Source organism: Heterodontus francisci, chromosome 20, assembly GCF_036365525.1.
Source record: "Heterodontus francisci isolate sHetFra1 chromosome 20, sHetFra1.hap1, whole genome shotgun sequence".
NCBI lineage: Eukaryota > Metazoa > Chordata > Chondrichthyes > Heterodontiformes > Heterodontidae > Heterodontus > Heterodontus francisci.
In genome coordinates, this window is record NC_090390.1 from 14,800,576 (window position 1) to 14,827,926 (window position 27,351).

The 27,351-nt window shown below is 43.1% G+C and overlaps 1 protein-coding gene and 1 non-coding gene across 4 annotated transcripts in view; both read right to left on the reverse strand.

Moving 5' to 3' along the window:
- ccar1 (cell division cycle and apoptosis regulator 1) overlaps window positions 1-27,351 on the reverse strand; it is a 74,737-nt gene that overhangs the window by 35,213 nt on the left and 12,173 nt on the right. For all 3 annotated transcript variants that reach the window (XM_068052402.1, XM_068052403.1, XM_068052401.1), the window contains exons 7-15: window positions 20,108-20,222; window positions 19,090-19,267; window positions 17,683-17,812; window positions 16,809-16,970; window positions 8,937-9,162; window positions 7,674-7,787; window positions 2,094-2,260; window positions 1,059-1,269; window positions 2-85 (exon numbers count right to left, since the gene is read on the reverse strand). In XM_068052402.1, coding sequence (XP_067908503.1) covers window positions 2-85; window positions 1,059-1,269; window positions 2,094-2,260; window positions 7,674-7,787; window positions 8,937-9,162; window positions 16,809-16,970; window positions 17,683-17,812; window positions 19,090-19,267; window positions 20,108-20,222 — 1,387 coding nt within the window. The remainder of the gene's footprint in view (window position 1; window positions 86-1,058; window positions 1,270-2,093; window positions 2,261-7,673; window positions 7,788-8,936; window positions 9,163-16,808; window positions 16,971-17,682; window positions 17,813-19,089; window positions 19,268-20,107; window positions 20,223-27,351) is intronic.
- LOC137381007 (small nucleolar RNA SNORD98) lies at window positions 16,234-16,298 on the reverse strand. Its single transcript, XR_010977105.1, has one exon. It is a non-coding gene; the product is annotated as a small nucleolar RNA SNORD98 (small nucleolar RNA).

Consider the following 27,351-nt stretch of genomic DNA (forward strand, 5'->3'; position numbering starts at 1 on the left):
CTTTCATTGTCTTTGGATCAAGCTTCGACCAATGTGTAGGAGTAGAGATTTCTTTACTCTCCCCATCATCCTTCTCCTCCTCTTCCTGTTCAATTAAAAAAAGTTAACAGGAATAATCAGCAATGTTTGCACAGGTCTGGAGAATGCATTCACTCATTTTTTTGAAACAAGAGTTGCTGATCCGTGCAAGTAGCAAAGGTCACAACTGCCCCTCAGAATGACTCCTCCTTAATGTTACTGAATAGAACAGTTCACTGCTACATAAACACAAACACACACACTCTCTCTTTAACTGATCACATGCCACTCATCAGCCAATCAAAGCCAGATCTGTGGAACACAAAAGGGTGATCAATGACATCAAACAAAAGGACTTGAGGGCTGCACAGACACTGCTGGTCCCTGGCGGCCACACAGTGTGTGTTCTCATTCCCTCTCAATAGATACAAGCCCCCCAAACATATTCTCTATCAAAGTGTTTGCTCCACACACCCCACACTGCACGAAACTGTGGCTCAATCAACTGACCTGCAAATCAAATACTTTGAAAGAGTTTGTGTATATCCAATGATTGTGTAGGTAAGAGTAACATACTAGAGTTAAAAGAAAGAAGAAAGGGGATATGGAAAATTTGGAAAGTAGTAGAAATTTCTGTAAACAGCTAACAACACCTGCCCAACTCAACAACTGGTGACAAGCTTCCAGCAGCAATTTGGTTTTCCCTTTGGGTATGAAGGAGCCAATTCTTAACACAAGCAATTACCATTTGGGAAAAGAAAATGAAGTTTCCAATCTACTAATTTTGTTTCATTTTTTTTGAGGAAATTTCAAGAGGAGAGAAGAGGGATTAAGGATCGATGCAAGGAAGCCTGCTGCGACTCTAAGCTGGGAGGTATATTACCAGTTACTGTAGCTTTGCATCTATATCTTTTCAAGTGTATGCAATGCTCATAAAAAGAGCACGTTACTTGATCTTTGTGTATGTGGTGCGCTTTTTTTTGTGGTTGTGTCCCTGTGCCTGTGAGAAGCGGAAATGGAAAAGGATTAGCGTTCAGTGCCTGTTCTCCATCAGCCTCCTTGTGTTCAGCCTGGAGCTTCTCAACCAGCTGCTGCTTGTATCCACGGGAGAGCGCTTCCCACTCTGAGCGGGTGGGAAGGCAATGCCAAACATCCGGCAGAAATATAACCACGGTCTCCACATGGGCTGGAACCGTTCGCCCCTTGTGGTGCTCCTCGGGGCGATGGTAACGGATCTCTGCAAAACGGTACCTGTTGCAAGGGAAGAAGTGTATTGGAAAGGAAAATTCTATCAGACATCACATAGACCCTAAATGACTCGTAGGACATCAAGCTAGAGAAATCTGTCATATACACAGCTTAGTGTCACTTAACTGCAATGGTGGGCATCCAGTCAGGCGAATTAAAAAAAAAAAAATTGCACTGCTTGGTTATAACAACAGGAACCCTATTATTTCACAAGAGATTGGACAGTAACAGGTTTATCTGAATAGATGCTTGCAATGAGGAGCAAAAAGCCATGATTTTTTAATTATGAAAACACTGCTTTAATACCTTGCAGTTAAATGACACTGGCTGTACAATTCAGAAAAGCCTGCATGGCATCACTTAGAATTTATTTATATAAAAAGATGGAAAACAATTCTATAATCAATTGAACGTCCTAAGTATTCATCCCAGTGGCGACATCCTCTCCACGCACGACATTTCTTCAAGGCATATAGCATATACAACACAGTGATGTAAAATATTAAAACATATTTACAGTGTTTAAACATGTCTATTAAATACATATGCAAAACAATAATTTACATCTAAAGTACTTAGCACCTCTCCAAATGTCATTCTAATGAAATAATGACATTTCACACTATATGAGGCATGCACTGCCACATAACAGGTGCCATAAGTGTAGAACTAGCAGAAGGACGTCGTGTATTTTACCTGGAACGTGGCTGGCTGCTAGGCAAGAAAATAATGGCTCAAATAGTTAAGACTCAAATCATATATTTAACAAAAAACAGAATCTCAAAGTTTACAGAAAGGCTCTGCCCTGTTGTTGGGTTATTACTTACCACTGGGTGCAACCACTCAAGTCAATGCTTGTCAGGGCCTTACAACAGCGGATAGCAGTCCTGATCAATACTGAAGGGTCGGTCTCAGGGTTAGGTCCATCTAGAGAGGGAGACCAGTGTCCTCCAATGGCCATGGCTTCATCTTTACCTTTCATTCCGACCAAGAACTGCACAAGACAAAAAACAATTTACATTGATACTAATGTTGGCGCTACAATTTAACTTTACACTTACAAATATTATCTAACATAATAAAAGAACATTGTGGTGTAGAAACTGGTCATACCAGATCATCACGCTTCTTCTGGCATTTCCCCCAAATGAGCCACCCAGAAAATCCCACCCTCCTGCTCACTCCCCACACTGTGGTCATCAAGTGAGGACAGGGAACACTGGCTTTAATTCACTCAGTGAACAAACAACTGAGTGTCAAAATTCACACAGGGAGAATGTCCACTTGGTTGAGATTGGCATCTGTAGAATCACATCCAAATAATGAGTGAGAATACTCAATTCCCAGTATGCCATGGGCAATAAGCTGGCTACTACAATCGAGCTCAGTGTCGCTGGGCTCAGCGTATAGAGATAATTGGCTCTTGACCAATAACTTCTGCTCAACATCTTGTGAGAACAGAAATGGCTGGGCTGTGGTGCTCCCCATGGTTGATCGTTGACACGTACTGTTTGGCTTCAGGCATCTGCTCCCTAGCAACAGCCTATGCCTTCAGAAGAGGGGAGAAAACTGGAAATGTAGGTTGAGAGTCAAGCACACAACCGCTGACTAAGCCATCAGGGCAGCCTGTCACCAACTTAATCATTGCTTTCAGGGAAGGCCGAAGGGGAGGCCGGCCAGGCCAGGCCACTTTGCCATAGGGAAAACTGGAGGCTACATGACCACAGGCCAATATCATTAGAGGAAGGACCACAGAGTCCTGAATAGGGGTAGTCAAGATTCAGTAGCATGATACAATGAATGAGGGGACAAAAAGGCTCCTGTTCCCCTTGGAACAGAAGTAGTTAAGAAGTTGGAACAGAACTCTTCAAAATTATAAAAGGTTTTGAGGGAAACAGAAATACTGTTGTGAATCAGTAACAAGGGGACACAGATGGAGGATCATCATGAGAAAAATGAGGTTAGAAATTTTTTTTTTCACAAACAGGGTTATTAGAGCAGGAATAAAAACAAGAAATGCTGGAACCACTCAGTTATTAGAGCAGGAAATGTTTCACGAGGTCCTACTGAGGCAGGGACTGGAACATACTTTAAAAATGGCATTGGATGAGCAGAATATAAAAAGGTACAGAGCAAGGGGGGGGAAGAAATGGTATTAGAATAGACAGCTCCAGTTAAAGAACTGACACCATGGACTAATTATCCCCCTTCTATGCTGTAATTTCCATGATTCATACAGCTCATATTCATCAGTTACTGGGTGCCAATGGAAAAGGAGACTATGCCTGTCCAATCAGCTGAGATGCAAGGCTGGATTCGCTATCTTTAGTGTAGTTTACACCAGAATGTCTATTGGTGGGCGTAGGCAGGCTGAAATGAAACTGGAACCTTCATATTCAACTTTGAGGTCAGCTCATCAGCAAATGCTTCAGGTGCAAGCTAGGGTGGATGCAAGGAGCATACTAATGCTGGCAGTGCAATAATACATGCAAGTAAAATTTCAAGGGTTAGGGACACAAAGGAGAGTGTTACCATCGGGTAACAAAACATTTTGAAAGCCTCTGGAGAACCTTACAAGGCACTAGAACCAACAGCAGTCTTCACAAAGGCTGAAGGGACAGGGACTTAAGAGGAGACAGGAAATAAAAATAAGGTAAAGTATAACCCAAAGAGCTGGTATTAGTCTGCAGTCAAGAGACAGCATAGACCAGCATCCAACTCACAGTTTGATGGCTGATTGAAACCATTTTGAGGAGGGTGCTTCTCTGTGCTGCAGTCAGCATTGGAGTATGGTAAGAGATTAGAAAGTGTAGATGTACAAAGGGACCTGGGTGTCCTCATCATTAAGTTACTGAAAACTAACATGCAGCTGCAGCATGCAATTAGGAAGGCTAATGGTATGTTAGCCTTTATCGCAAGAAGATTTGAGTACAGGAGTAACAATTGTATGGAACATGGTTAGACTGCACCTGGAGTACTGTGTGCAGTTTTATTATTGCCATAGAGGGAGTGCAACAAAGGTTCACCAGACGTGTTCCCGGGATGGCAGGACTGTCCTATGAAGAGAGATCAGGGAAACTGGGCCTGTATTCTCAGGTTTCGAAGAATGAGAGGTGATCTCATTGAAACCTTCAAAATACTTAAAGGGATAGACAGGATAGATGCAGGTAAGATGTTTCCCCTGGTTGGGGAGTCCAGAACCAGGGGACACAATTTCAAAATAGGGGGAAGCCACTTAGGACAGAGATGAGGAGAAATTTCTTCACTCAGAGGGTTGTGAATCTTTGGAATTCTCTACCTCAGAGGGCTGTGGAGGCTCAGTCATTCAGTATGTTTGAAGCAGAGATTGACAGATTTCTAAATACCAATGACATAAATGGATAAGGGGGATAGTGTGGGAAAAAGGCACTGAAGTGGATGATCAGCCATGATCGTATTGAATGGTGGAGCAGGCTCGATGGGCTGAATGGCCTACTCCTGCTCCAATGTTCCTAGGCAGGGAGGTGGGGCCAAGCTTCATGCACAGCTGACCATTAGCATCATTGAATGTCAAAGCTTTATGCTGCTTGGTAGCTGTGGGTGCTCTTGCAGAAGATAGCACAGCTGCTTGTTTACCTCTTTGCAGAAATAATGGGGATGTGGTCAGTCAGGTTCTTCTATCTGTTGATCATCCAAGCAGGTCTTCCATCGTGCAGTATAACGGAGAGCCTAATCATCTCCCCAAGATATTTAACAGCATTACTATAACCAAATCCCCACCATCAACATTTTGGACATCATAATAGACTAGAAACTCATCTTCAGTATCCACATAAATATTGTATCTATGAGAGGAGGTCAGGGGCTGGGAATTCTGTAGCGAATAATTCACTTCCTGACTCCCCAAAGCCTGTCCACTAGCTACAAGGGACAAGTCAGGAGTGTGATGGAATACTCTCTACATACCTGCATGGGTGAAATTGCAACACTCATTAAGTTCAATGCCATCCACAACAAAGAAGCCCACAGGATTGGCACCTCATCCACCGTCTTAAACATTCACTCCCTCACCACTGGTGCACAGTGGCAGCAGTGCGTACCATCTACAAGATGCACTGCAGCAGCTTTCCAAAACTTCTTCAGCATCTCTCAAACCTGCAACCTCTACTACCTAGGAGGACAAGGGCAGCAGGTGCACGGGAGATCACCACCTCCTAGTTACACTCCATTCTGATTTAGAATTATACTACTTTTGTCACTGCCACTGTGTCAAAATCCTGAAACTCCCTGCCTAACGGCACTGTGCGAGTATCTTCACCACATGGACCGTAGTGGTTTAAGGCAGCAGCTCACTACCACCTTCTCAGGGGAAACCAGGGATGGACAATAAATGCCAACCTTGCCAGCGACATTCACTTATCACATAATCAGAGTCACAGAATTATTGCAGCACAGGAGGAGGCAATTCAGCCTATTTTGTCTGCACTGGCTCTCCGAATGAGTAATTCACCTTGTGCAACTCCCCTGCCTTCTCCCCGTAACCCTGCACATTCCTCTTTTTCAGATAACAGTCTAATTCCCTTTTGAATGCCATGATTGAAGCTGCCTTCACCACACTCTCCAGCAGCACATTCCAGAACTTAACCACTCGCTACGTTTAAAAGCTTTTTCTCATGTCATTTTTGCTCGTCTTGCCAATTACTTTAAATCTGTGCTCTCTCATTCTCGATCCTTTCACGAGTGGGAACAGTTTCTCTCTACCTACGCTGTCCAGACCCCTCAGGATTTTGAATATCTCTATCAAGTCACCTCTCAGCCTTCTCTAAGAAAAATCATTCCAACTTCTCCAGTCTATCTTCATAACTGAAGTTTCTCATCCCTGGAACCATTCTCGTGAAACTTTTCTGTACTCTCTCCAATGCCCTCACATCTGTCCTAAAATGCAGCACCCAGCATTGAACACAATACTCCAGCTGTGGCTGAACTAGTGTCTTATACAAGTTCAACATACCTTTCTTGCTCGCTCAACCTTTCCTGCCACCTTCAATGACTTATGCACATATACACCCAGGTCCCTTTGCTCCTGCACCCCCTTTAGAATTGTGCCCTTTTTCTTATATTGTCTCTCCATGTTCTTCCTACCAAAATGAATCACTTCACATTTCTCCACATTGAACTTCATCGGCCACCTGTCCGCCCATGTCACCAACTTGTCTAAGGCCTTTTGAAGTTCTACACTATCCCCTTCACAGATAACAATGCTTCCAAGTTTCGTATCATCCACAAATCTTGAAATTGTGCCCTGTATACCAAGGTCTAGGTCATTTACATATATCACGAAGAGATAGGGTCCCAACACTGACCCCTGAGGAACTCCACTACAAACCTTCCTCCAGCCCAAAAAGTAACCATTATTCTATTCTGTTTCCTATCACACAGTCAATTTCGTATCCATGTTGCTACTGCCCCTTTTATTCCATGAGCTACAACTTTGGTCATAAGTCTGTTGTACGGCACTGTATCAAATGCCTTCTGGAAGACCATGTACACCACATCAACAGCACTGCTCTCATCAATCCTCTATTAAGTCTTCAAAAAAAACTCCAGCGAGTTAGTTAAACACGATTCTCCCGAAAAATGATTTCAAAAGGGCAGGACATATTGTGATTGCGATGTACCGAGGAAGATTTCAACATTATCATTGGTTAGGTATTCATATATCTTAGTGATATCAAGATTGCTGTCCCAGTTTTCTTTTAGAAACGGAACTTGCTACTGACCTAATTGTTTGCCAAAGCAAGATCGTACACCTCGATCTGCTTTCACACTATCAATGGGTGGTCACAGAGCAACTATCTGCAGTCCGATGGAAAACCAAGAGTAAAAACCACGGAGGAAGTGATGGATTGGCCTTTTAGCTTTAAAACTATTCCACTGCACTGTTAGAGGGAACTGAAGGAGCAAGGCATCTGGAGGGTTCAATTCACCAACCATGACAGCATCTCATGCAATCTCAATGTTGGCCATGAGTATGTTCTGGTTTATTTAATCTTTAATAAACCTTCAAAGTGTTCGACTGCACATTGAATTAATTCTTGGCAAATAGACACAGAACTGAAATCATTGTTTAGAATACTACAAATTCCACATTCCTACCAAGTTGCGGTGCGATGGCAGACTATTACTGGGCTGCCTTTTTTATACCACACCACATGTGGCTGGGAGTGGAGACTCTAGGCCAACGCGCAGAGAAAACTTCAAAATGAGCAGCATAAACAAAAGCCAGAAAAATCATTTAATGTAAGGAAACATTTACAATTATATTTAAACAATGAGCTTGGCTAAAACTCAGATCATGCAGACTTACTTTACCTAAAAAGCCATACAATATTGAAGACCACAAGACACAGAGTTAAATATTCTTCTACCTTTATCAGCCTTGCAGGATGCTGGAATCCTTCCCGTATCTCCTGAGAGTCCTCGGCAAGAGCGCATGATTTATGGAACAGTTCGTCCATACCAGGGCTTGCCAACAGCATGACCTAATGGAATCAGACAGTATCTTAACTCCAACCAAGAGCAAATTATCCAATATATCCAGAAAAAACTTCCCAAAAGAGAAACCTTACTCTGTTTCTGCTCCATAGAATAATACACCAACATAACATTTATAAGGCAAATGGTCCCTGTAATGGTATGCAGGATGTGCTACATATAATTTACAGTACGAAACAGGCCGTCAGCCCAACTTCTCTAGCCCAATTTTTATGCTCCACAGAAGCCCTCCTACCACCACTCTTCATCTAACCCTATCAGCATAACCTTCTATTCCTTTCTCCCTAATGTGGTAATCTAGCTTTCCCTTAAATACATCTATGATATTTGTCCACATTTGAACCGCTCTCTGGATAAAGAGGTTTCTCCTGAATTTCCTACTGAATTTATTTGTGATCTTATATTTATAGTTCCTAGTTTTAGACTTCACACAAAGTCTTCGCTAACCTACTTTATCAAACCCCTTCATAATTTATAGAACTCAATAGTGTATCTTCTCGTTTCTAGAGAAAGAATGCCAGCTCATTCAATCTTTCCTGATAGTCATACCCTCTCAGTACTGGTATCATCCAAGTAAAACGTTCTCCAGTGCTTCTATATGTTCAATTTCTTTGCAACCGGATCATTTGCAGAGTGCAATGGAAATACATACAAGGGTACTGGCTGGGCAGTGAGTTAGATGCTGACTTTTCAACGGTTCAAATTTAGGCCAGATCAGTGGATGAGCTATTTCAGTTTCCTATGCAAGGTGTGTCTAGGCAGTCTCAAGTGTAGTGCCAATCCCATAGCTCAGCAAACTCACTAACAGAAATGGAAAATTACATTGCTGAAGCAGGGAGTGCTTTTCTGAGGTTGGGCTGAGACGGAATAGAGAAAGCATCTACTGAGCTGGGGATTTGTAATGTTTCTCAGTGTTAACAACCCTCATGTGATGAGCACAGCCTCAGTAAAAAAAAAAAATATTGGTTTGTCTTCAGCTCTAGGTAAATGAGATTGAATCAATCTTTGCACAATAATGTAATGGTAAAAACTGAATGCAGTCCCTTTTTAGGAAGACCAGCCTAAATATTCACAGAAACATGGAAAGCAATTAAGAATGTTGAAAGAAAATGCAGTATGAGATCTAAAACACAAACCTTTGCACTGTACAGATGGTCTGCATCTGGTGGGTCAAGCACTGCTGTGATCTTCTCCAGGGGGTTCACCTCTTTGTGAACGATATGGAAATTGCACTGGTTTCCAAGCTGAAATGGTCTATTTAGAAGAAAAGCATCGACCCATGTGAACTGCGTATCGAAGAAATCACTTGGGATGTAAAGATTCTGATACCGGCGGCGAAGCTCCATCATGTCACAAGACGCACTGCATGAGAAACAAAAATAACCCAAATAATGACTAAAATAACCGAGACTTCATGAAGCTTTCAGAATTTAAACAAGGCAGCCATACATGATGCAGTGGGCTCATCCCTTTAAGAGAATTCATATTAGAACCAGTTGACTGTTTGTTCATGCACCATAAAGGGAACTTGCCCCTTGCCCCCGGGAGACACAATCAGGTTTAGGGAAGAGGTTCAAAGCCCCACTTATACAGTGTACTTTCATTGTTGTGATGTTTTAGTTACACGCTTGCGTCAAATTTTTACTGATGCTGATTGGTTCAAAGTAAAATAGCAGCAAATTAGAACTTAAGAGATAGGGAATGTATGAATCAAAATGAGGCAACAACTAGAAAAACAGCCAATAAGAAACTGACATATAAAAACAACTAATCCTCAATGATCAGTCTCGAGAACCTGCCAATAAAAAATAAAATGGTGAATGTCAAATCTGAATTTGTTGATCTATTATTTTTAACTGAAATTTCTAGTGTCCAACATAGTTACTATGTAATACAAAATCAAATGTTACATACTTCACAATGGTGAGAATAAATTTATTGATTGAATTGCTCTTTGCATCATCTAATACCTTGCTTAAATTTTTATTTCAAGGGCTTGGCCTGTCTTAAAAGTATGGGCTTTAACTGATATTTTTTCCTAGATTCTTTGACGAGTTGCCAATCTGAACATGCAGAATTTCTCAACATGCATCAGAACATTTCCGATTTCAAGTAGAGGGCGCAACCCATCATCCCATGGCCATTTAACAGCTTTGTTACTTAACTGAATTCTCAAAACTTTATACCAGGCAAGTCTCACATTTAACAACTGCTCCTTTTCAGCTTATAACCAGTCACTTGGACAATATTAGTGACTAACATCACTCTGTCATTTCTTTATGAAGAAAGCCAAGACTGTTTATGGTGATGTATTCTTTTTCTTAGTGGTAAGGTTGAAGAGGATTTTTCTCTTTTTCCAAGTGAGTTAAACCCGACTGTCAGATGAATTTGAACGATTGGATTCCTCCTGGTGGGACTGCTGCCCACGTCCACCATTGCATGTTCCTGCACTCTCCAGTTTAGTTGCAAATTCAGTTAAAGAAAACTCTCCCTCACTCTCTCCATTTGGGGCTTACAAGTGTTTTTTATATAAAAACTGGGCAACTATGTAAATTATGAACCTTTGAATGTTTATTTGAAGTACTTCTTGTCTGGTCATAAAAAATTACATTTATTAAAGGTAGTTCAAATTGACAAATTAGTGCTCAAGTCTTTTAAGGCACAAACGTAAACAAGGAACAGGAGTAAGCCATTTTAGCCCCTTGAGCCTGTTTCACCATTCAACGAGATCATGGCTGAGCCGTGACCCAACTCCATATACCCACCTTTGCCCTACAACCCTCAACACCATTGGATAACAAAATTGATCAATCTCAGTTTTAAAATTAACATTTTATCTAGCATCTACTGCTGTTTGTGGAAGAGTGTTCCAAATTTCTACCACCCTTTACATGAAGTCCTGAAAGGTCTGGCTCCAATTTTTTGACTCTGTCCCCAGTCCCAGACTCCCCAACCAGCTGAAATAGTTTCTATATGTTACACTAAAGAGTACACTATCTGTTCCCCTTAATATCTTGAAAACTGGTTCAAATCTTAATCTTCTAAATTCCACAGAATAAAACCCTAGTTTCTTTAATCTCTACTCATAGCTTAACCCTCGGAGTCCAGGTATCATTCTGATAAATCTACGCTGCACTCTCTTGAAGACCAATGTATCTTTAGGAGGTGTGGTGCCCAGAACTGCTCAAAAGTTTTCCAGGTGTGCTCTAACGAGAGCTTTGTATAGTTGGAAGCATGGCTTCTACTCTCTTGTATTCTAGTCCTCTAGATATAAAGGCCAGCATTCCATTAGCCTTTTTGATTCCTTTCTGTATTTGTTCATGACATTTTAATGATCTGTGTACCTGGACACCCAAGTCTCTTTGGTCCTCCACTGTGTCTGGCTTTTCACCATTTAGAAAGTACTCTGTTCTATCCTTTTTAAGTTCAAAGAGGAAGACGTCACATTTGTCTACATTGAAATCCATTTGCGGTAGTTTTGCCCACTCACTTAATTTATCAGAGTCATAATGAGAAAGGAAATCATTCGGTTGGTTCAGCCCATGCCAGCTCCCTGTAGAGCAATCCAGTCAGTCCCATTCCTTGGCTCTATCCCTGAAGCCCTGCAAGTTTATTTCCTTCAAGTGCCCATTCAATTTCCTTTTGAAATCATTGATCGTCTCTGCTTCCACCACCCTTGTATGCAGGGAGTTCCAGGTCATTACCATTCGCTGTGTAAAAAATTTCTTCCTCACATCCCCCTGTATCTCTTGTCCAAAACCTTAAATCTGGGTCCCCTAGTCCTTGTACCAACAGCAAATGGGAACAATTTTTCTATATCTACCTTATCTAAACCTGTCATAATCTTGCACACCTCTATCAAATCTCCCCTCAATCTCCTTTACTCCAAGAACAACCCCAGCTTCTTCAACCTAATCTTGTAGCTAAAATCCCGAATCCCTGATGATAAATCTCCTCTGCACCCTCAAGTACTCTCATATCCTTCCTAAAGTGTGGTGACCAGAACTGGACACAATACTTCAGTTGTGGCTTATCTAGAGCTTTATAAAGGTTCAGTATAACTTCCCAGCTTTTATACTTAATACCTCCATTTATGAAGCCCAAGAACCCATATGCTTTGCAAACTACTCTCTTGAGCAATGTGTGCTCAGTGACACTTAGTTTGGCTTCCGCCAGGGCCACTCAGCTCCTGACCTCATTACAGCCTTGCTTCAAATGTGGACAAAACAGCTGAACTGAAGAGGTGAGGTGTGAGTGACTGCCCTTGACATCAAGGCAGCAATACTGGAGTCAATGGGAATCAGGGGGAAAACTCTCCGCTGGTTGTAGTCGTACCTAGCGCAAAGGAAGATGGTTGTTGGAGGTCAATCATCTGAACTCCAGGACATCACTGCAGGAGTTCCTCAGGGTAGTGTCCTAGGCCCAACCATCTTCAGCTGCTTCATCAATGACCTTCCTTCAATCATAAGGTCAGAAGTGGGGATGTTCGCTGATGATTGCACAATGTTCAGCATCATTTGCGATTCCTCAGATACTGAAACAGTCAGTGTAGAAATGCAGCAAGACCTGGACAATATCCAGGCTTGGGCTGATAAGTGGCAAATAACATTCGCGCCACACAAGTGCCAGGCAATGACTATCTCCAACAAGAGAGAATCTAACCATCTCCCCTTGACATTAAATGACATTATGATCGCCAAATCCCTCACTATCAACATCCTAGGGGCTACCATTGACCAGAAACTGAACTGGAGTAGCCACATAAATACCGTGGCTACAAGAGCAGGTCAGAGGCTAGGAATCCTGCGGCGAGTAACTCACCTCCTGACTCCCCAAAGCCTGTCCACCATCTACAAGGCACAAGTCAGGAGTGTGATAGAAATTTCTCCACTTGCCTCGATGGGTGCAGCTCCAACATTCAAGAAGATTGACACCACCCAGGACAAAGCAGCCTGCTTGATTGGCACCCCATCCACAAACATTCACTCCCCCCACCACTGACACACAGTGGCAGCAGTGTGCACCATCTGTAAGATGCACTGCAGCAACGCACCAAGTCCCCCTAGAGAGTACCTTCGAAACCTGCGACCTCTACCACCTAGAAGGTTAAGGGCAGCATGTGCATGGGAACATCGCCACCTGCAAGTTCCCCTCCAAGTCACACACCATCCTGACTTGGAACTATATTGCCGTTCCTTCACTGTCACCGGGTCAAAATCCTGGAACTGCCTTCCTAACAGCACTGTGGGTGTACCTACCTCACATGGACTGCAGCGGTTCAAGAAGGCAGCTCATCACCACCTTCTGAAGGGCAATTAGGGATGGGCAATAAATGCTTCCAACTTCAAAGATCTATGAGCATAAACCCTCAGGTCCCTCTGTTTCTGCACACGCTTTAGAACTGTGCCATTAAGTCTATATCGTCTTGCCCTATCCCTCCTGTCAAAATGCATCACCTCACATTTCTCTGTATTAAATTCCATCTGCCACTTGTCTGCCCATTCTGCTAGCCTATCTATGTCCTGTTGCAGTGGATTGGTATCATCCTCACTGTTTGTCACATCTTCAAGTTTGGTATCATCTGCAAATTTTGTACTATTACTCTGCATTCCAATATCCAAGTCATTTATATCAATAACTTTTTGTAATTTTACACTTTCATCTACACTGCTTACAACGCTGTCTATCTTTTCATAGGGAAATTTGGATATGTGGCTTTCTATCCCAGCATCTAAGTTGTTCATGAATACAGTGAATAGTTGAAGTCCCAACAGAGATCCTTGCGTGACACCATTAGTCACGTCCTGCCAATTAGAGTGCCTGCTCATTACCCCTACTCTCTATCTCCTGCCACTCGATTAATTTCCTAACCAGATGAATAATTTGCTTTCAATTCCATCAGCTACAACTTCAGCTCAAAGGTTATCAAATGCCTTCTGGAAGTCCATATAAATAACCCCTATAGATATTCCCCTGTCCACTATTTTAGTCACCTCTTCAAAAAATGCAATCAGATTAGTCAGGCATGACCTATTCTTCACATATCAATGCTGGCTCTCTGACCAGCTGAAAATTTTCAAGGCGTTCAAGTCACCCCATTCTTAATTTGAAATTCTAGTAATTTCCTGACAACAGATGTTAGACTAACTGGTCTATAATTCCCTTGTTTCCCGCTATCATCTTCCTTAAAGATAGGATTTAACTGACAGTGGGGAAAGTGGTGGTGGGCAAGCATAAAAGGGGCAACAATTTGGAGGAGAAGGCCACCAGGCAGAAACATGACAGAAGGTTGTACCTGATGTTCAAAATGAAGCCAATAGCAGTTTGGCTCCCATTTTCCGAGGACCTCTTCTGAATAAGGTTCCTAACCCCAAACCTCAATTCTGTCACATTTCAGGAACCCAACAATGTTACCAGAGTATGCCCACCACCTTGCTCACAGAAGTCCCTCGTTTCCCAGGACCATCTCTTCTCAATACTTCACCCCACTTCTTGATGCCAAAACCCCATCTCAGTCCTCCTAAACTCTTATACTATACCTCTAATGCACTCAGAACCCTGTACCATAGCCCTACGCCCTTCCCTGGACCAACCTCAAAGCTTTGAGCCAGAGGCCTTCCTCGCCGATGCTCCACGGTCCCAAGAATTACTCCCAAAAGAGTTTCCAGATCCAGGAGCCCACTAATGTATTGCCAAACTCTGACTTCCCAACCTAGTACATGCAAAGACGCCCTGTGAGACTCTGCCAAAGCTGTCAAACGAACTTGTATAAGCACCTCAAAACCTCAGGACACAGTTCAATTAATTACTTTTGAAATATACTCATTGTTGTAATGAGAGGAAATATGGCACCAAATTTGGGATCAGCTAGGTCCCACAAATTGCAAAGAGATAAATAACCAGATAATCTGTATATTAGTGATGTTGGGTGAGGGCTACCTATTGGCCAGGATGTCAGGGAGAACTCCCCAGCTCTTCTTTAAACAGTGCTGTGGGATCTTTATATTCACCTGAGAGCACAGACAGGGCCTGGGTTTAATGTCTCATCCAAAAGGCACTAACAATGCGACACTCCCTCAGCGCTGCACTCGAGTGTCAAACCTACATGATGTCTCAAGCGTGGACTAGAGTGGGATTCGAACCCTGATTCAGGCTCTATTAAAACACGATCTCTTGCCTCAGCAGAAACCTCTCATATTAGACTCACAGGAGTAAAGTAATCCTCAGAAGAATTAGCAGGATAGGAAGGCACATGTCAATAAAAATCTACTGAAAATGCTGAGTTTCTCAGTTCCAACGACATGGTCTATATCTTGACTCATTCAGAGCTGCACTGTTTGAGAGAAATACTGAAAGCTTCACATTTAGTCTGATGTCTTTGTTGGGGCACTGGGCCCAGAGCCAGTGGCATGATCCAATGTTTGCCCCTGAACTCCAGTGCTGCATATGAAGTTACCTACACACACGCTCCATCCAATGTTACAGCATAGTCAACTGACTGCTATAATTCAAGAGGCTTACCAGCCAGACCCCGCTGTGCTCAGCTAGGAGTAGTGAGAGAATTCTTCACTTCAGCAGGAGCAAACCTAGGTACAGAGATGGTTTGGAGGCAGAAGATACTTTTTGGTTTTAGAAACATTGGTATAAAACTGCAACTCTTAATGGGATGGAAGGAGGGGAGGAAACTTTATAAAAATGTGAAAACAGTTGCAATACAGGACAAGTGCAGTTGGATCCAACTGGATAATAGCTTTCATGAGTAACAGTTTAAATCCAAGGAGACTGCTAACAGCAAAATAGATGAGAACGTGAGCCTCTGGTTCCCTGGATAGTGTCTATGTGGACCTTGTACCGTGCAGCAAGGAATGACCAGATGATTGAGAATTGTAAACTCAGTGGGCTCAGCCACTTCATAGAACCACAGAAACATTACAGCACTGAAGGAGGCCATTTAGCTCGTCATGTCCATGCCGGCTGAAAAAACTAGCTGACCAATCTAATCCCACCTTCCAGCACCTGGTCCATAGCTCTGCCGGTTACAGCACTTCAGGTTCCTGTCCAAGTACCTTTTAAAAGAATTGAAGGTTTCTGCCTCCACCACAGATCCAGGCAGTGAATTCCAAACACCCACCACCCTCTGGGTGAAAAAGTTTTTCCTCCTGTCCTCTCTAATCCTTCTACCAATCACCTTAAATCTGTGTCCCCGGTAATTGACCTCTCCGCTAGCGGAAAACAGGTCCTTCCTGTCTACTCTATCTAGGCCTATATAATTTTGTACACCTCAATTAAAACACCCCTCAGCCTCCTCTGTTCTAAGGAAAACAACCCTACCCTTCACACAGTATATGGAGTAAACAGAACAAACCTTCCAAACAAACTGATAATTGACATCTACAACCAGAGCTCCAAACACTCCCCCCTGGTATTCTGAATGGGTTCAGCAGTTTTTCTTCCACACTGTCATTTCAGCAATGGAATAGGATTAAACATCATTACCCATGTGTTTTTGGTTTGTGTCTGGGTCAAAGTTAAAATGGAAAGCCTAAACAGAAATGTTTTTTGCTAATAAAAAAAAAAGCAAGACTGATAACAGCTCCCATCACAACATTTCTGCTGACCTGAATAATAAAGCTCACAGTCCAGTTACAGGCATAGTATTGGACAATTTTTATAATCAAGAAAGACTCTATTTGTAAACTGGTTTGTAATTCACACCGTGTGAATGAACACATCTGACACACACTCACTGATTGTTATATGAATAGGTGCTCCATCCCACCCCATTGCAAACAAAGAATCAAAGCAAAATGAAAAAAAGATCATGCAGCTTTTGAGGTTGAGGCACACCTAACATCTGCCATACTCAAGTTAGCAATGGCCAAAATCCATCCTCTACACCAACATCTCGCCTCACTGAACACAAAATCCACTAAAAAGTCATCTTTTACCAAGTTGTGACCCATTCACAAATATGGTCACAAACAATATTTGGTCAGTTGTATACCTACCAATCCAAGGAAAACTTGGAGAACTGCACAGTGTAGCGAGGAACGGTGCGTCTCTGCCTTCTTGGTGACCTGTCCCTCTCTCGCCGTGGTGATCGCTCTCGGGACCGTTTGCGTTGGGGTGACCGCTCACGTGAACGCCTCCTGTCCCGCTCTCTTTCACGGCTACAAGAGGATCACAATTTAAGAAAAAAATTAATTTATGCACAACTGTTTTCACATTTCATTCAAATCCAGTACATACTTCATACAGAATTCTAGGGCATCATTTAAGTGAAAAGTATGCCCAAATTTGTTGTGCGGCACTAAAGTGGCACCAAAATTAAAGAAAATCTCTGCTTAAAACTTTAACAAAATGAAAAAGCAAATGTTTTCCAACTGTATTGTGTGCAAGAAATCTTGAGTCTTATTGACAGATGTCCTGCATGGTTAACTGATGCCTTGTGTAGAATGTGTAATTTAACTCTTCACATCCTTTCCTGAAAGTGTTGAGCCCTTCCCAGTCTCCCACCACAGGTCCCAGCAGCCCTCCACTACAATGATCGGGGTCATTCAATGCCAGCAAGCTGCTCCTCACCATGAGGGGAATTGCAGCAGAGCTTGCTCCTGACTTGCTTAGGCGTGTGCACAGGAGTTTTCCAGCAGGGGACAGTGGATCATGATCAGAAATGGGATTCCAGGCAGTTTTCATCTCTTCAGCGAGAGGGCACCAAGGCTGCCCCCAATTACTGCCCTGGCTGAGTTTGATTAACGCCGTAACATTCTGCACCAAACAATACTTTTACCAATTTACCACGATTCGAAAAGAAATCTAGAGGATGGTAGGTGATGCTGAGCAGAGTGAGATTTTATCCAATCACACAGTAGTTTACAGTACCTTCTATCATCTTTCCTGGTTAATGTTATTTCCAGTCTCTCATTCCGGGTCATGAATCTGGATGATGGTTCAATCCTCCTGACAGCTTGTGGCTGTGGAATGACTCGCACAGGAGGCTGCAGCAACCCAGCTGTAACAGGAGCACAAGTGAAGCATCATTACAAGATGGCAAGATATCAAAATGCAAGCAAGGCTCAGAGTAATTATCTTCTAAATAAAATTAAATGTGTCTGAAATGACATTTTTAATAGCTCTCACGGTGAGACTTTGTGACTTTTTCTGGGCATGTTTGCTCTGCTCAAGATGTGGGATGTCAGGCCTGGGAATACGACCCTCATTTGAAGTACTTGTCATCGGCACCAATTTGCAACAAGGTGAGAAGTGCTGAAATCCTTCCCATGAATGTTCCTACATCATTCTCCGAAATGCTCCCTGTTAGAACCAAGACTAGGGGCAAACCTGCAACTACCAGTACTTTAATCCAGTGTTATACGGCTCAAAAAACTCCCAGGGCAGGTGCAACACAGCTCAGAGTAAAGCACTCTCTACACTGTCCCATCAAACACTCCCAAGTCAGCTACAGCAAAGAGGGAGCACCTGCTATCAAGGAAAGACTTGCAACATCTTGAATTTGGAAGCGACATTGGAATGCTCATTTTGAAAGCCACTCTACTATGGGAGTAATGGAGGTCTTGCAGGGCAGGGGTTCTCAACCGGGGGCCCATGGCCCCCGCAAAGGATTTCAAGAGGTCTGTTAAAAATATACAGACCAACTATTTCACCATGATGTGGAAAGTCTCATCCTTCCAGCCAACCTGCTGTATTTCTTCTAATTTTATATTCCCAGCAATCGAGACATTTTGGTGCAAATGTTCCGATGAATACAGTGCTGCTTCTTCTGTAGCACCCAAGGTGTTGGTCCCATCTAGTTCAACCTTCTTGTACAAAGCTGGATTTGCAGCAATAATGACAACAATGCAAACAAAGTACTGAGCCAGGACTAACATTGATCATGACATGGGCATGCTCTTATTGAAGATACCTCCACATATTGATTGAAAGTTTGCTCAGCACCAGCCCCAAGTTCCACGTTAAGGAAGTAAAACAAAAAAATAATTAATATGTTTAATTGTAAAACTAATTTTTATAGAGAAAAAATACTTGCTTTAAAGGAGGTCTGTGGAACTTTTATAACATGGGAGGGGGCCTCAGAAGCAAAAAGGTTGAGAACCACTGTCATAGGCAGCTTGTGTTTAACTTACAATGTACATTTTATTTTTAATTTACGATGGTGTGAATGAAGGTTTTGTTGGCGATTTACGCTTTATCTACAGTGATGTGAATATGAGGTCTACATTTAATCTACAATGGTTAGGCATGTGAATGCAGATCTCGTGGGTGACTTACGTTTCTGCTGTGGTTGCTGCAGTAAAGGTTGAGGCTGTGCTGACAGCAAAGGAGTGAGGGGTGCTGCTGCCATGGATGCCTGCAAGAGAGACTGGGGCTGAGGTGGAACACCATATGGTTGCTGTGAGAGAGGCTGCATAACATTTGGAGGCGTCTTGATCAGTGGTTGAGTCTGACTCTAGGAAGTCAAAAGAAAAATAGTTGAGTCACTTGCCCTTCAACACAGAACTGTCAACTACACACACACATATATAATATATAACACAAATGCACACACACCTAGTCTTCCTCTGTCCCAGCTCTAATACAACCTGCTACAGAATCACAGTTCTTTAACTAGATTTGAAAATTCAGAGAAGACAGCAGCCCCAAAAGTTCCCAGGTTCAGCTGCAGCCACAAGCTGAATAGCCTCAGTGCTCCTGGGCTAGGAAGGGAAAGAACAGCCCAAGCTCCCCTTCTTGTGGCGATCCTATGAAACCTGCTGCGAAGTGGTTGAGTGTGGAGTTCAGATAAGGACAGAATCAGAAGATGTTGGATACAGGCAGCAGGTCACTCAGCAGTCTGAAACAGTGACCCGTCTCTACTCCCAATACAGCTGCTGCTTGAATTCCTGAGCATTTACAGCAATTTCTGTTTTTGTTTCAAATTTCCAGCAATTGCAGTATTTATTTTGCCTTTTATTTGTAAGGGCAGGATAAAGCATAGCCACGATGCTCTTCATGGTTGAATGACCCATTCGCCACATCCGGACTCGCACATGGCAAATGCCACTCTGATGAGGTACATCAGACCTGTGTGTGGAACTGCAGCCAAATGAGTCTTGCTATCTGACCTGGGTAGTGGGGATTATACGTAAAACTGCATTTTTCACATGAAGACTTGGCATAAAGGCCACAGTGGGCATCATCTTGGGCAGTTTTTCAATAATAAGTTATTTTCAAAAGTCCAGATAGAATTAACACAACAAAATCGCAAAGCATGAAAGTATAAAATCAAAACTCTACCAGCAAAGCTCACCTGATTGGGCAGAGTCTGTATTCGTTGTGCATTCCATTTGAAGGGCATGTTGGGGTTATAAGCAGCTTCCACCAGCACCCGGTCTCCCACCTGGGGTGCCTTGCCTTTCACAGCACTGGTAAACATGCAAAAACACCCAGTCAATACATTAAAGTAGAGCGAAGAATTAACACACATGCATGATCTAGCGTTTTACCGAATTCAAGTTTTAAAATGAGAACAAGTCTCCGTACAGTAAAAAATACCACTCAAGTTTAACCTACAATCTGATTTCATTTTTCAAACCTTACTACAGAGACAGACAGTGTCACGGACCTGTAATTATTTTTCTCCTCGTATTAAAATCAGCGTGTGCGCCTTTAAGACTTTGTTAAAAACAGTGCACCTTTAAGCGAGAGAAGATTGTGGAATTCTTGAGAGACAGTGTGCACCAGCTGCATTTTTTGTTTCCCTGGGCAACAGCAGGAGAGAGAGAGAGAGAGAGTCACATGACGCCATGTTTCCACTTGGCTGCGCGGGGAACTGGCAGAAACCGGCTGAGATCAGTTAGTTCCGAGAGACTTTCCAGCAGGGCGAACTGAAGAGAAAAGAAGCTGTTCATTCTCTCTCAACAAAAATTCTACAATGAGATACAAGCCAAGTTAATTCCTTGAGTAAAGAAGAAAAGCCTTCTTTTTCAAGAAATTATTTGTAATGCTGTGCTCATCGTTCAAAGGACTGTCTAATGCTTGCTGCAGCCGAAGAGTTGAATGCCTATCTTCTGAAGGACTATTTTCATCCAATTCGGATGTAGACTTCGAGTGAATTTTGATTATTTCCACATTAGAAGACCTCATCTACCAGGAATGTAATCACAAAGACTTTCTTTTTTTATTTATTCTCAAGAGACAGCTAATTTTTAAGGTCTTGAGACATACATTTATCTTAATAGTGTTTAAGATTTAGTTTTTAATAAATAGTTAATTTGTTGTTGTCTAAGGATACCTGGTTTGGTCTGTTTTATTCTGGGGTTACTAGAGTGTTTAATTTGGCTGTTTTTCCGATTGGGTGTGAAAGCTTAATATGTTGCAACCTGTGGAGTGACGGGACTGAATTGACAGTGCGTTGCTCCCGCCGCGATTGTAACACCAGTAACAATAATCTGCCTCTTCTCTGTGCTCAGTGGCACAAAGCTCTCCAGAGTTGAATGGTGGTGTGTGCAGTAAAGGAAGTGCCTGATGCAACAGTCCTGTCATTTGGTAACCAATTTCCTTAACCCCCCTCCTCTTCATTTACATGCTGCCCCTCAGCAACATCACTCAAACACATGCTAGGTTCCACATATATACTAACATACAGTTCCACCTCATCACCCCTCTCGAGCTCTCCACTGCCTCAGTGTTGTCAGACTGCTTGACCGACATCCAGTACTGAATGAGTGCAATTTCCCTCAGTTAAGCTTGGAAGGACCAAAGCCACTGTCATTGGCTCTTGCCACAAACTTTGTTTCCTCACAGGCGAATCCTTCCTCCTCTCTGGCCACGTGCTAGTGAGTTTAGAATAGGAAAATACACCAGATGAATGTGTGGCTGGAAAGATGGTGCAGGAGGGAGGGCTTCAGATTTCTGCGGCATTGGTTCTGGGGAAGGTGGGACCTGTACAAGCCGGATGGTCTGCACCTGAACAGGACTGGGACAAATATCCTTGCAGGAAGGTTTGCTAGTGCTGTTGGGGATAGTTTAAACTAGCTTGGCAGGGGGATGGGAACCTGAGCACAGTCTTAGATAGGGCAATTTTAGGGCAGGGAACAGGAGGCAAAAAATTAGCGAGTGACTCAAAGACAGAAGAAGCAAACGTTAAAAAGTGTGCAGTACAGGAATTTGGCAGTGTTAAAGGATATTTATTTGAATGCAAGGAGTATAGTAAATAAAGTCGATGAGATGAGGGCACAGATAGACACATGGCAACATGATATTATTGCTATAACGGAAACTTGGCTTAAGGAGGGGCAAGAACGGCAACTCCACATCTCTGGATATAGAGTTTTCAGGCGGGATAGAGAGGGAGAGGGTGTAGCATTATTAGTTAAGGAATCAGTAACAGCTTTGAGGAGGGATGATATGCTAAATGAATCATCAAATGAGGCCATATGGGTGGAGCTCATAAATAAAAAAGGGCAGCCACACTACTCGGAGTGTACTATAGACCCCCCAAATAGCGAGAGGAAGGTAGAAGAACAAATATATAGGCAAATTTCCGAGTGCAAAAACTATAGGGCAATAATAGTTGGGGATTTCAAATACCCCACTATCAACTGGGATACAGTGTGAAGGGCACAGAGGGGACAAACTTCTTGAACTGCGTTCGAATGTTTTTAGCCAGCATGCAACAAGTCCAACGAGAAGGGGCGCAATTCTAGAGTTAGTCTTCAGTAATGAAGCTGGACAAGTGGAGGAAGTAATCTCCATTTTGGAGATAGTGACCATAATAGTAAGTTTTAGCATAATCATGGAAAAGGACAGAGATAAAACAGGAGTAAATGTTCTAAACTGGGCTAAGGCAAATTTTAAAAAACTGAGGTGACCTGGCGAAAGTGGACTGGATACAGCTACTTGAAGGAGAATCAGTGGCAAACTAGTGGGAGGCATTCAAAAGCGAGATACTACAGGCACAGCGTAGACATGTCCCCACAAAGACAAAGGGTGGTACTGCCAAATCTCGAACCCCCTTGTAATCGAGAAGCTTACAGGGCAAGTTAAAAGCAGAAAAAGAAAGCTAATGACGATCACAAAAATCTTAATACTTTAGAAAGCCTAGAAAGTGCAGGGGTGAAGTAAAAAAGGAAATTAGAAAAGCAAAGAGAGGACATGAAAAATTACTGGCAGGTAAAATCAAGGAAAACCCAAAGATGTTTTATCAGTATATTAAGAGCAAGAAGATAACTAAAGAAAGGGTAGGGCCTATCAGATATGTACAAGGAAACATATGCGTGGATGCAGAAGATGTGGGCAGGGTTCTTAATGAGTTTTTTTATCTCGTCTTCACAAAGGAGAGGGATGCAGACATTGCAATAAAAGAGGAGTGTAAAACATTAGATACGATAAGCATAATGAGAGAGGAAGTACTAGAGGGTCTGACATCCTTGAAAGTGGATAAATCACCAGGGCCGGATGGATTGCATCCCAGGTTGTTAAAGGAAGCTAGAGAGAAAATAGCAGATGCACTGAGGATCATCTTCAAATCCTCATTAGATAGAGGAGAGGTACCAGAGGATTGGAGGTCTGCGAACATTGTACCATTGTTTAAAAAGGGTGCGAGGGATAGGCCATTTAGTTTGACCTCGGTGGTCGGTAAATTGTTAGAATCTATTCTGAGGGACAAGATAAACTGCCACTTAGAAAGGTACTGATTAATCAGGGATAGTCAGCATGGATTTGTTAAGGGAAGGTCATGTCTTACTAACATAATTGACTTTTTTGAGGAAGTAACAAGGAGGATTGATGCAGGTAGTGCAGTGGATGTGGTCGACATGGCTTTTAGTAAGGCATTTGACAATGTCCCACATGGCAGACTGGTCAGTAAAATGAAAGCCCATGGGATACAGGGGAATGTGGCAGGTTGGATCCAAAATTGGCTCAGGGACAGGAAACAAAGGGTAGTAGTCGACCAATGTTTTTGTGAATGGAAAGCTGTTTCCAGTGGCGTTCCACAGGGTTCAGTGTTGGGTCCCTTGCTGTTTGTGGTATACATCAATGATGTGGACTTACATGTGGGAGGCACGATTGGGAAATTTGCTGATGACACAAAAATTGGCTGTGTAGTTGATAGTGAAGAGGATAGTCGTAGACTCCAGAATGATATCAATGGTTTGGTTGAGTGGGCGGAAAAGTGGCAAATGGAATTCAATCCAGAAAAGTGTGAGGTAATGCATTTAGGGAGGGCAAATAAAGCGAGGAAATACACAATAAAATGGAGGATATTGAGAGGGGTAGAAGAAATGAGAGACCTTGCAGTGCATGCCCACAGGTCCCTGAAGGTGACAGGACAGGTAGATAAAGTGAAGGCGGCATATGGAATACTTTCCTTTATTGGCCAGAGTATAGAATTCAAAAGCAGGGATGTAATGCTGGAACTGTATAAAATGCTGGTTAGGCCACAGTTGTGAGTACTGCGTACAGTTCTGGTCACATTACAGGAAGAACATAATTGCTCTGGAGAGAGTACAGAGGAGATTTACAAGAATGTTGCCAGGGCTCGAAAGTTGTAGCTATGAGGAAAGATTGGCTAGGCTAGGCTAATTTTCCTTAGAACAGACAAGGCTGAGGCGGGACTTAATAGAGGTGTACAAAATTATGAGGGGCCTAGACAGAGGAGACAGGAAGGTCCAGTTTCCCCTACCGGAAAGGTCAATTATCAGGGGGCACAGATTTAAGGTAATTGGTAGAAGGATTAGAGGGGACATGAGGAAAAGCTTTTTCACCCAGAGGGTGGTGGATGTCTGGAATTCACTGCTAGGAATGGTGGTGGAGGCAGAAACCCTCAATTCTTTTAAAAGGTACCTGGACATGCACCTGAAGTGCTGTAACCTGCAAGGCTATGAACCAGGTGCTGGAAGGTGGGATTAGATTGTGCGGCTAGCTTTTTTTTCAGCCAGCACAGACAAGATGGGCTGAATGGCCTCCTTCTGTGCCATAATTTTTCTATGGTTCTATGGTCTCAGGCTGAACCAAACTTCACAACCTAGGCTGTCCTCAGCTGAGTTTTGTAACACATATCCTCACCCACCTTTGTAGTATTGCCCATCTCTACCTCTGCCTCAGCTTATCTGCTGCTGAAACTCTCCCCTGGCATCTGTTACTTGTAGCTACAATTATTCCAATGCTTGCCTGGCCAGCCTCCCATCTTCCACCTTGCGTAAACTTGAGCTCATCCAAAATTCTGCTGCTTGCATCCTAACTTGCATTAAGTCCGGTTCACTCATCGCTCATGTTCGCTGACCTACACTGGCTCCCGGTCCAACAGAATCACAGAATGGTTACAACACAGGAGGCTATTCTGTACTGGCTCTCTGTGAGAACTCAGCTTGTTCCACTGCCTCGCCTTTTCCTCACAGCCTTGCAAATCTTTTTCCTTCAGATAATTATCCAATTCCCTTTTGAAAGCCACGACTGAATCTGCCTCCATCACAATCTCAGGCAGCGTATTCTTGATCCTAACCATTTGCTGCAGAAAAGAAGTTTTTCCTTATGTCGCCTCTGGCTCTTCTGCCATTCAGTTTAAATTGGTGTACTCTGGTTCTCGACCCTTCTGCCAATGGGAATAGTTTCTCTCTATCTACTCTGTCCAGACCCCTCACAATTTTAAACACCTTGAACAAAGCTCCTTTCAGCCTTCTCTTCTCGAAGGAGAACAACCCCAGCTTCGCCAATCTACCCTCATTACCAAAGATTCTCATCCCCTATGCCTTCACATCCTTCCTAAAATATGGTTCCCAGAATTGTACACAATACTCTAGTTGAGGTCAAACCAGTGTTTTATAAAGGTTCACTATAACTTCCTTTTGTACTCTATGCCTCTATTTATAAAGCCCAGGATCCTGAATGCCTTATTAACTGTTTCTGAACCTGCCCCGTCACCTTCAATGATTTGAGCACGTATAGCCCCAAGTCCCTCTGCTCCTGCACCCACTTTAGAATTGCACCCTACATTTTATATTGCCCTTCCTCACTCTCCCTACCAAAATGCATCATTTCATACTGCTCTGCATTAAATTTCATCTGCCACGCGTCCGTCCATTCAACCAGCCTGTCTACGTCTTCTTGAAGTCTATCACTACCCTTCTAACAGTTCATAATCCATCCAAGTTTTGTGTCATTTTCAACAGGTCGAATTTAAATTTCTCATCCTAGTGTTCAAATCTCTCCATGGCCTCACTTCTCCCCATCTCTGTAAGCTCTGCCAGCGCTATAACCTTCCAAGAACTCTGTGTTCCTTCAACTCTGGCCTCTTGTGCATCCCTTATTTTCTTTGCCCAACCACAGGCAGCCATGCCTTCAGCTGTCTAGGCCCTACGCTCTGTAATTCCCTCATTAAACCTCTAATCATCACTACCTTTCTCTCTTCCTTTAAGGCACTCCTCAAAACCTACCTCTTTGAACAAGCTTTTGGTCACCTGTCCTAATGTCTCCTTCTTTGGCTCAGTGTCAATTTTAGGTCTGATTATGCTCTTGTGAGGCACCTTAAGATATTTTACTACATTAAAGAATAAAGATACTATATAAATGCAAGTTGTTGACAACAGTGCACTGAGCCACACAGACTAGATTCCCTGTGGTGAAATGAGTAAAGATATGGCCGCTGGAACCCATGTTACTATGCCGGCTGTGTTATATGTGAGGAGTGTGGGAAAACCCATAGGGATCCACATGTGATCATTTACAACAGGAGTCATTGATCAATGCTCAGGAACGAGGAGGAGGGCACTGAGGCCAACTGAAGCTGAGATCAGGAGGGGGACCCCTGGCCTCTTGGGATCAAGAGGGGATGTGGAACCTCAGGATCTTTTTCTCTTAAAATCATTCATGGGATGTGGGCATCACAGGCAATGCCAGCATTTATTAACCATCCCCAATTGCCCTCGAGAAGGTGGTGGTAAAACAATCTGTGTGGTGTAGGTACTTCTATAGTGCTGTTAGGAGGGAGTTCCAAGATTTTGACCCAATGACAGTGAAGGAACAGTGATACAATTCCAAGTCAGGATGGCATGCGACTTGGAGAAGAACTTGCAGGTGGTGGTGTTCCCACGTGTCTGTTGCCCTTGTCCCTCTAGTTTGTGGAGGTTGCGAGTTAGGAAAGCGCTGTCAAAGGAGACTTGATGAGTTGCTGCAGTGCATCTTGTAGATGGTACACACTGCTGCCACTGTGCACCAGTGTCGGAGGGAGTGAATGTTGAAGGTGGTGGAAGGGGTGCTGATCAAGGAGGCTGCTGTGTCTTGGATGGCGTTGAGCATCTTGAGTTGTTGGAGCTGCACTCATCCAGGCAAGTGGAGAGCATTCCATCACACTCCTGACTTGTGCCTTGTAGATGGTGGACAGGCTTTGGGGAGTCACGAGGTGAGTTACGGCAGAATTCCCAGCCTCTGACTTGTTTTTGTAGCCGGTGTTGAAGTCCTGAACAAGGGGTCACAACTTTAAAATTGGAGCTAGGCCATTCAGGGATGATGTTGGGAAGTACTTCTTCACACAAAGGATAGTGGAAATCTGGA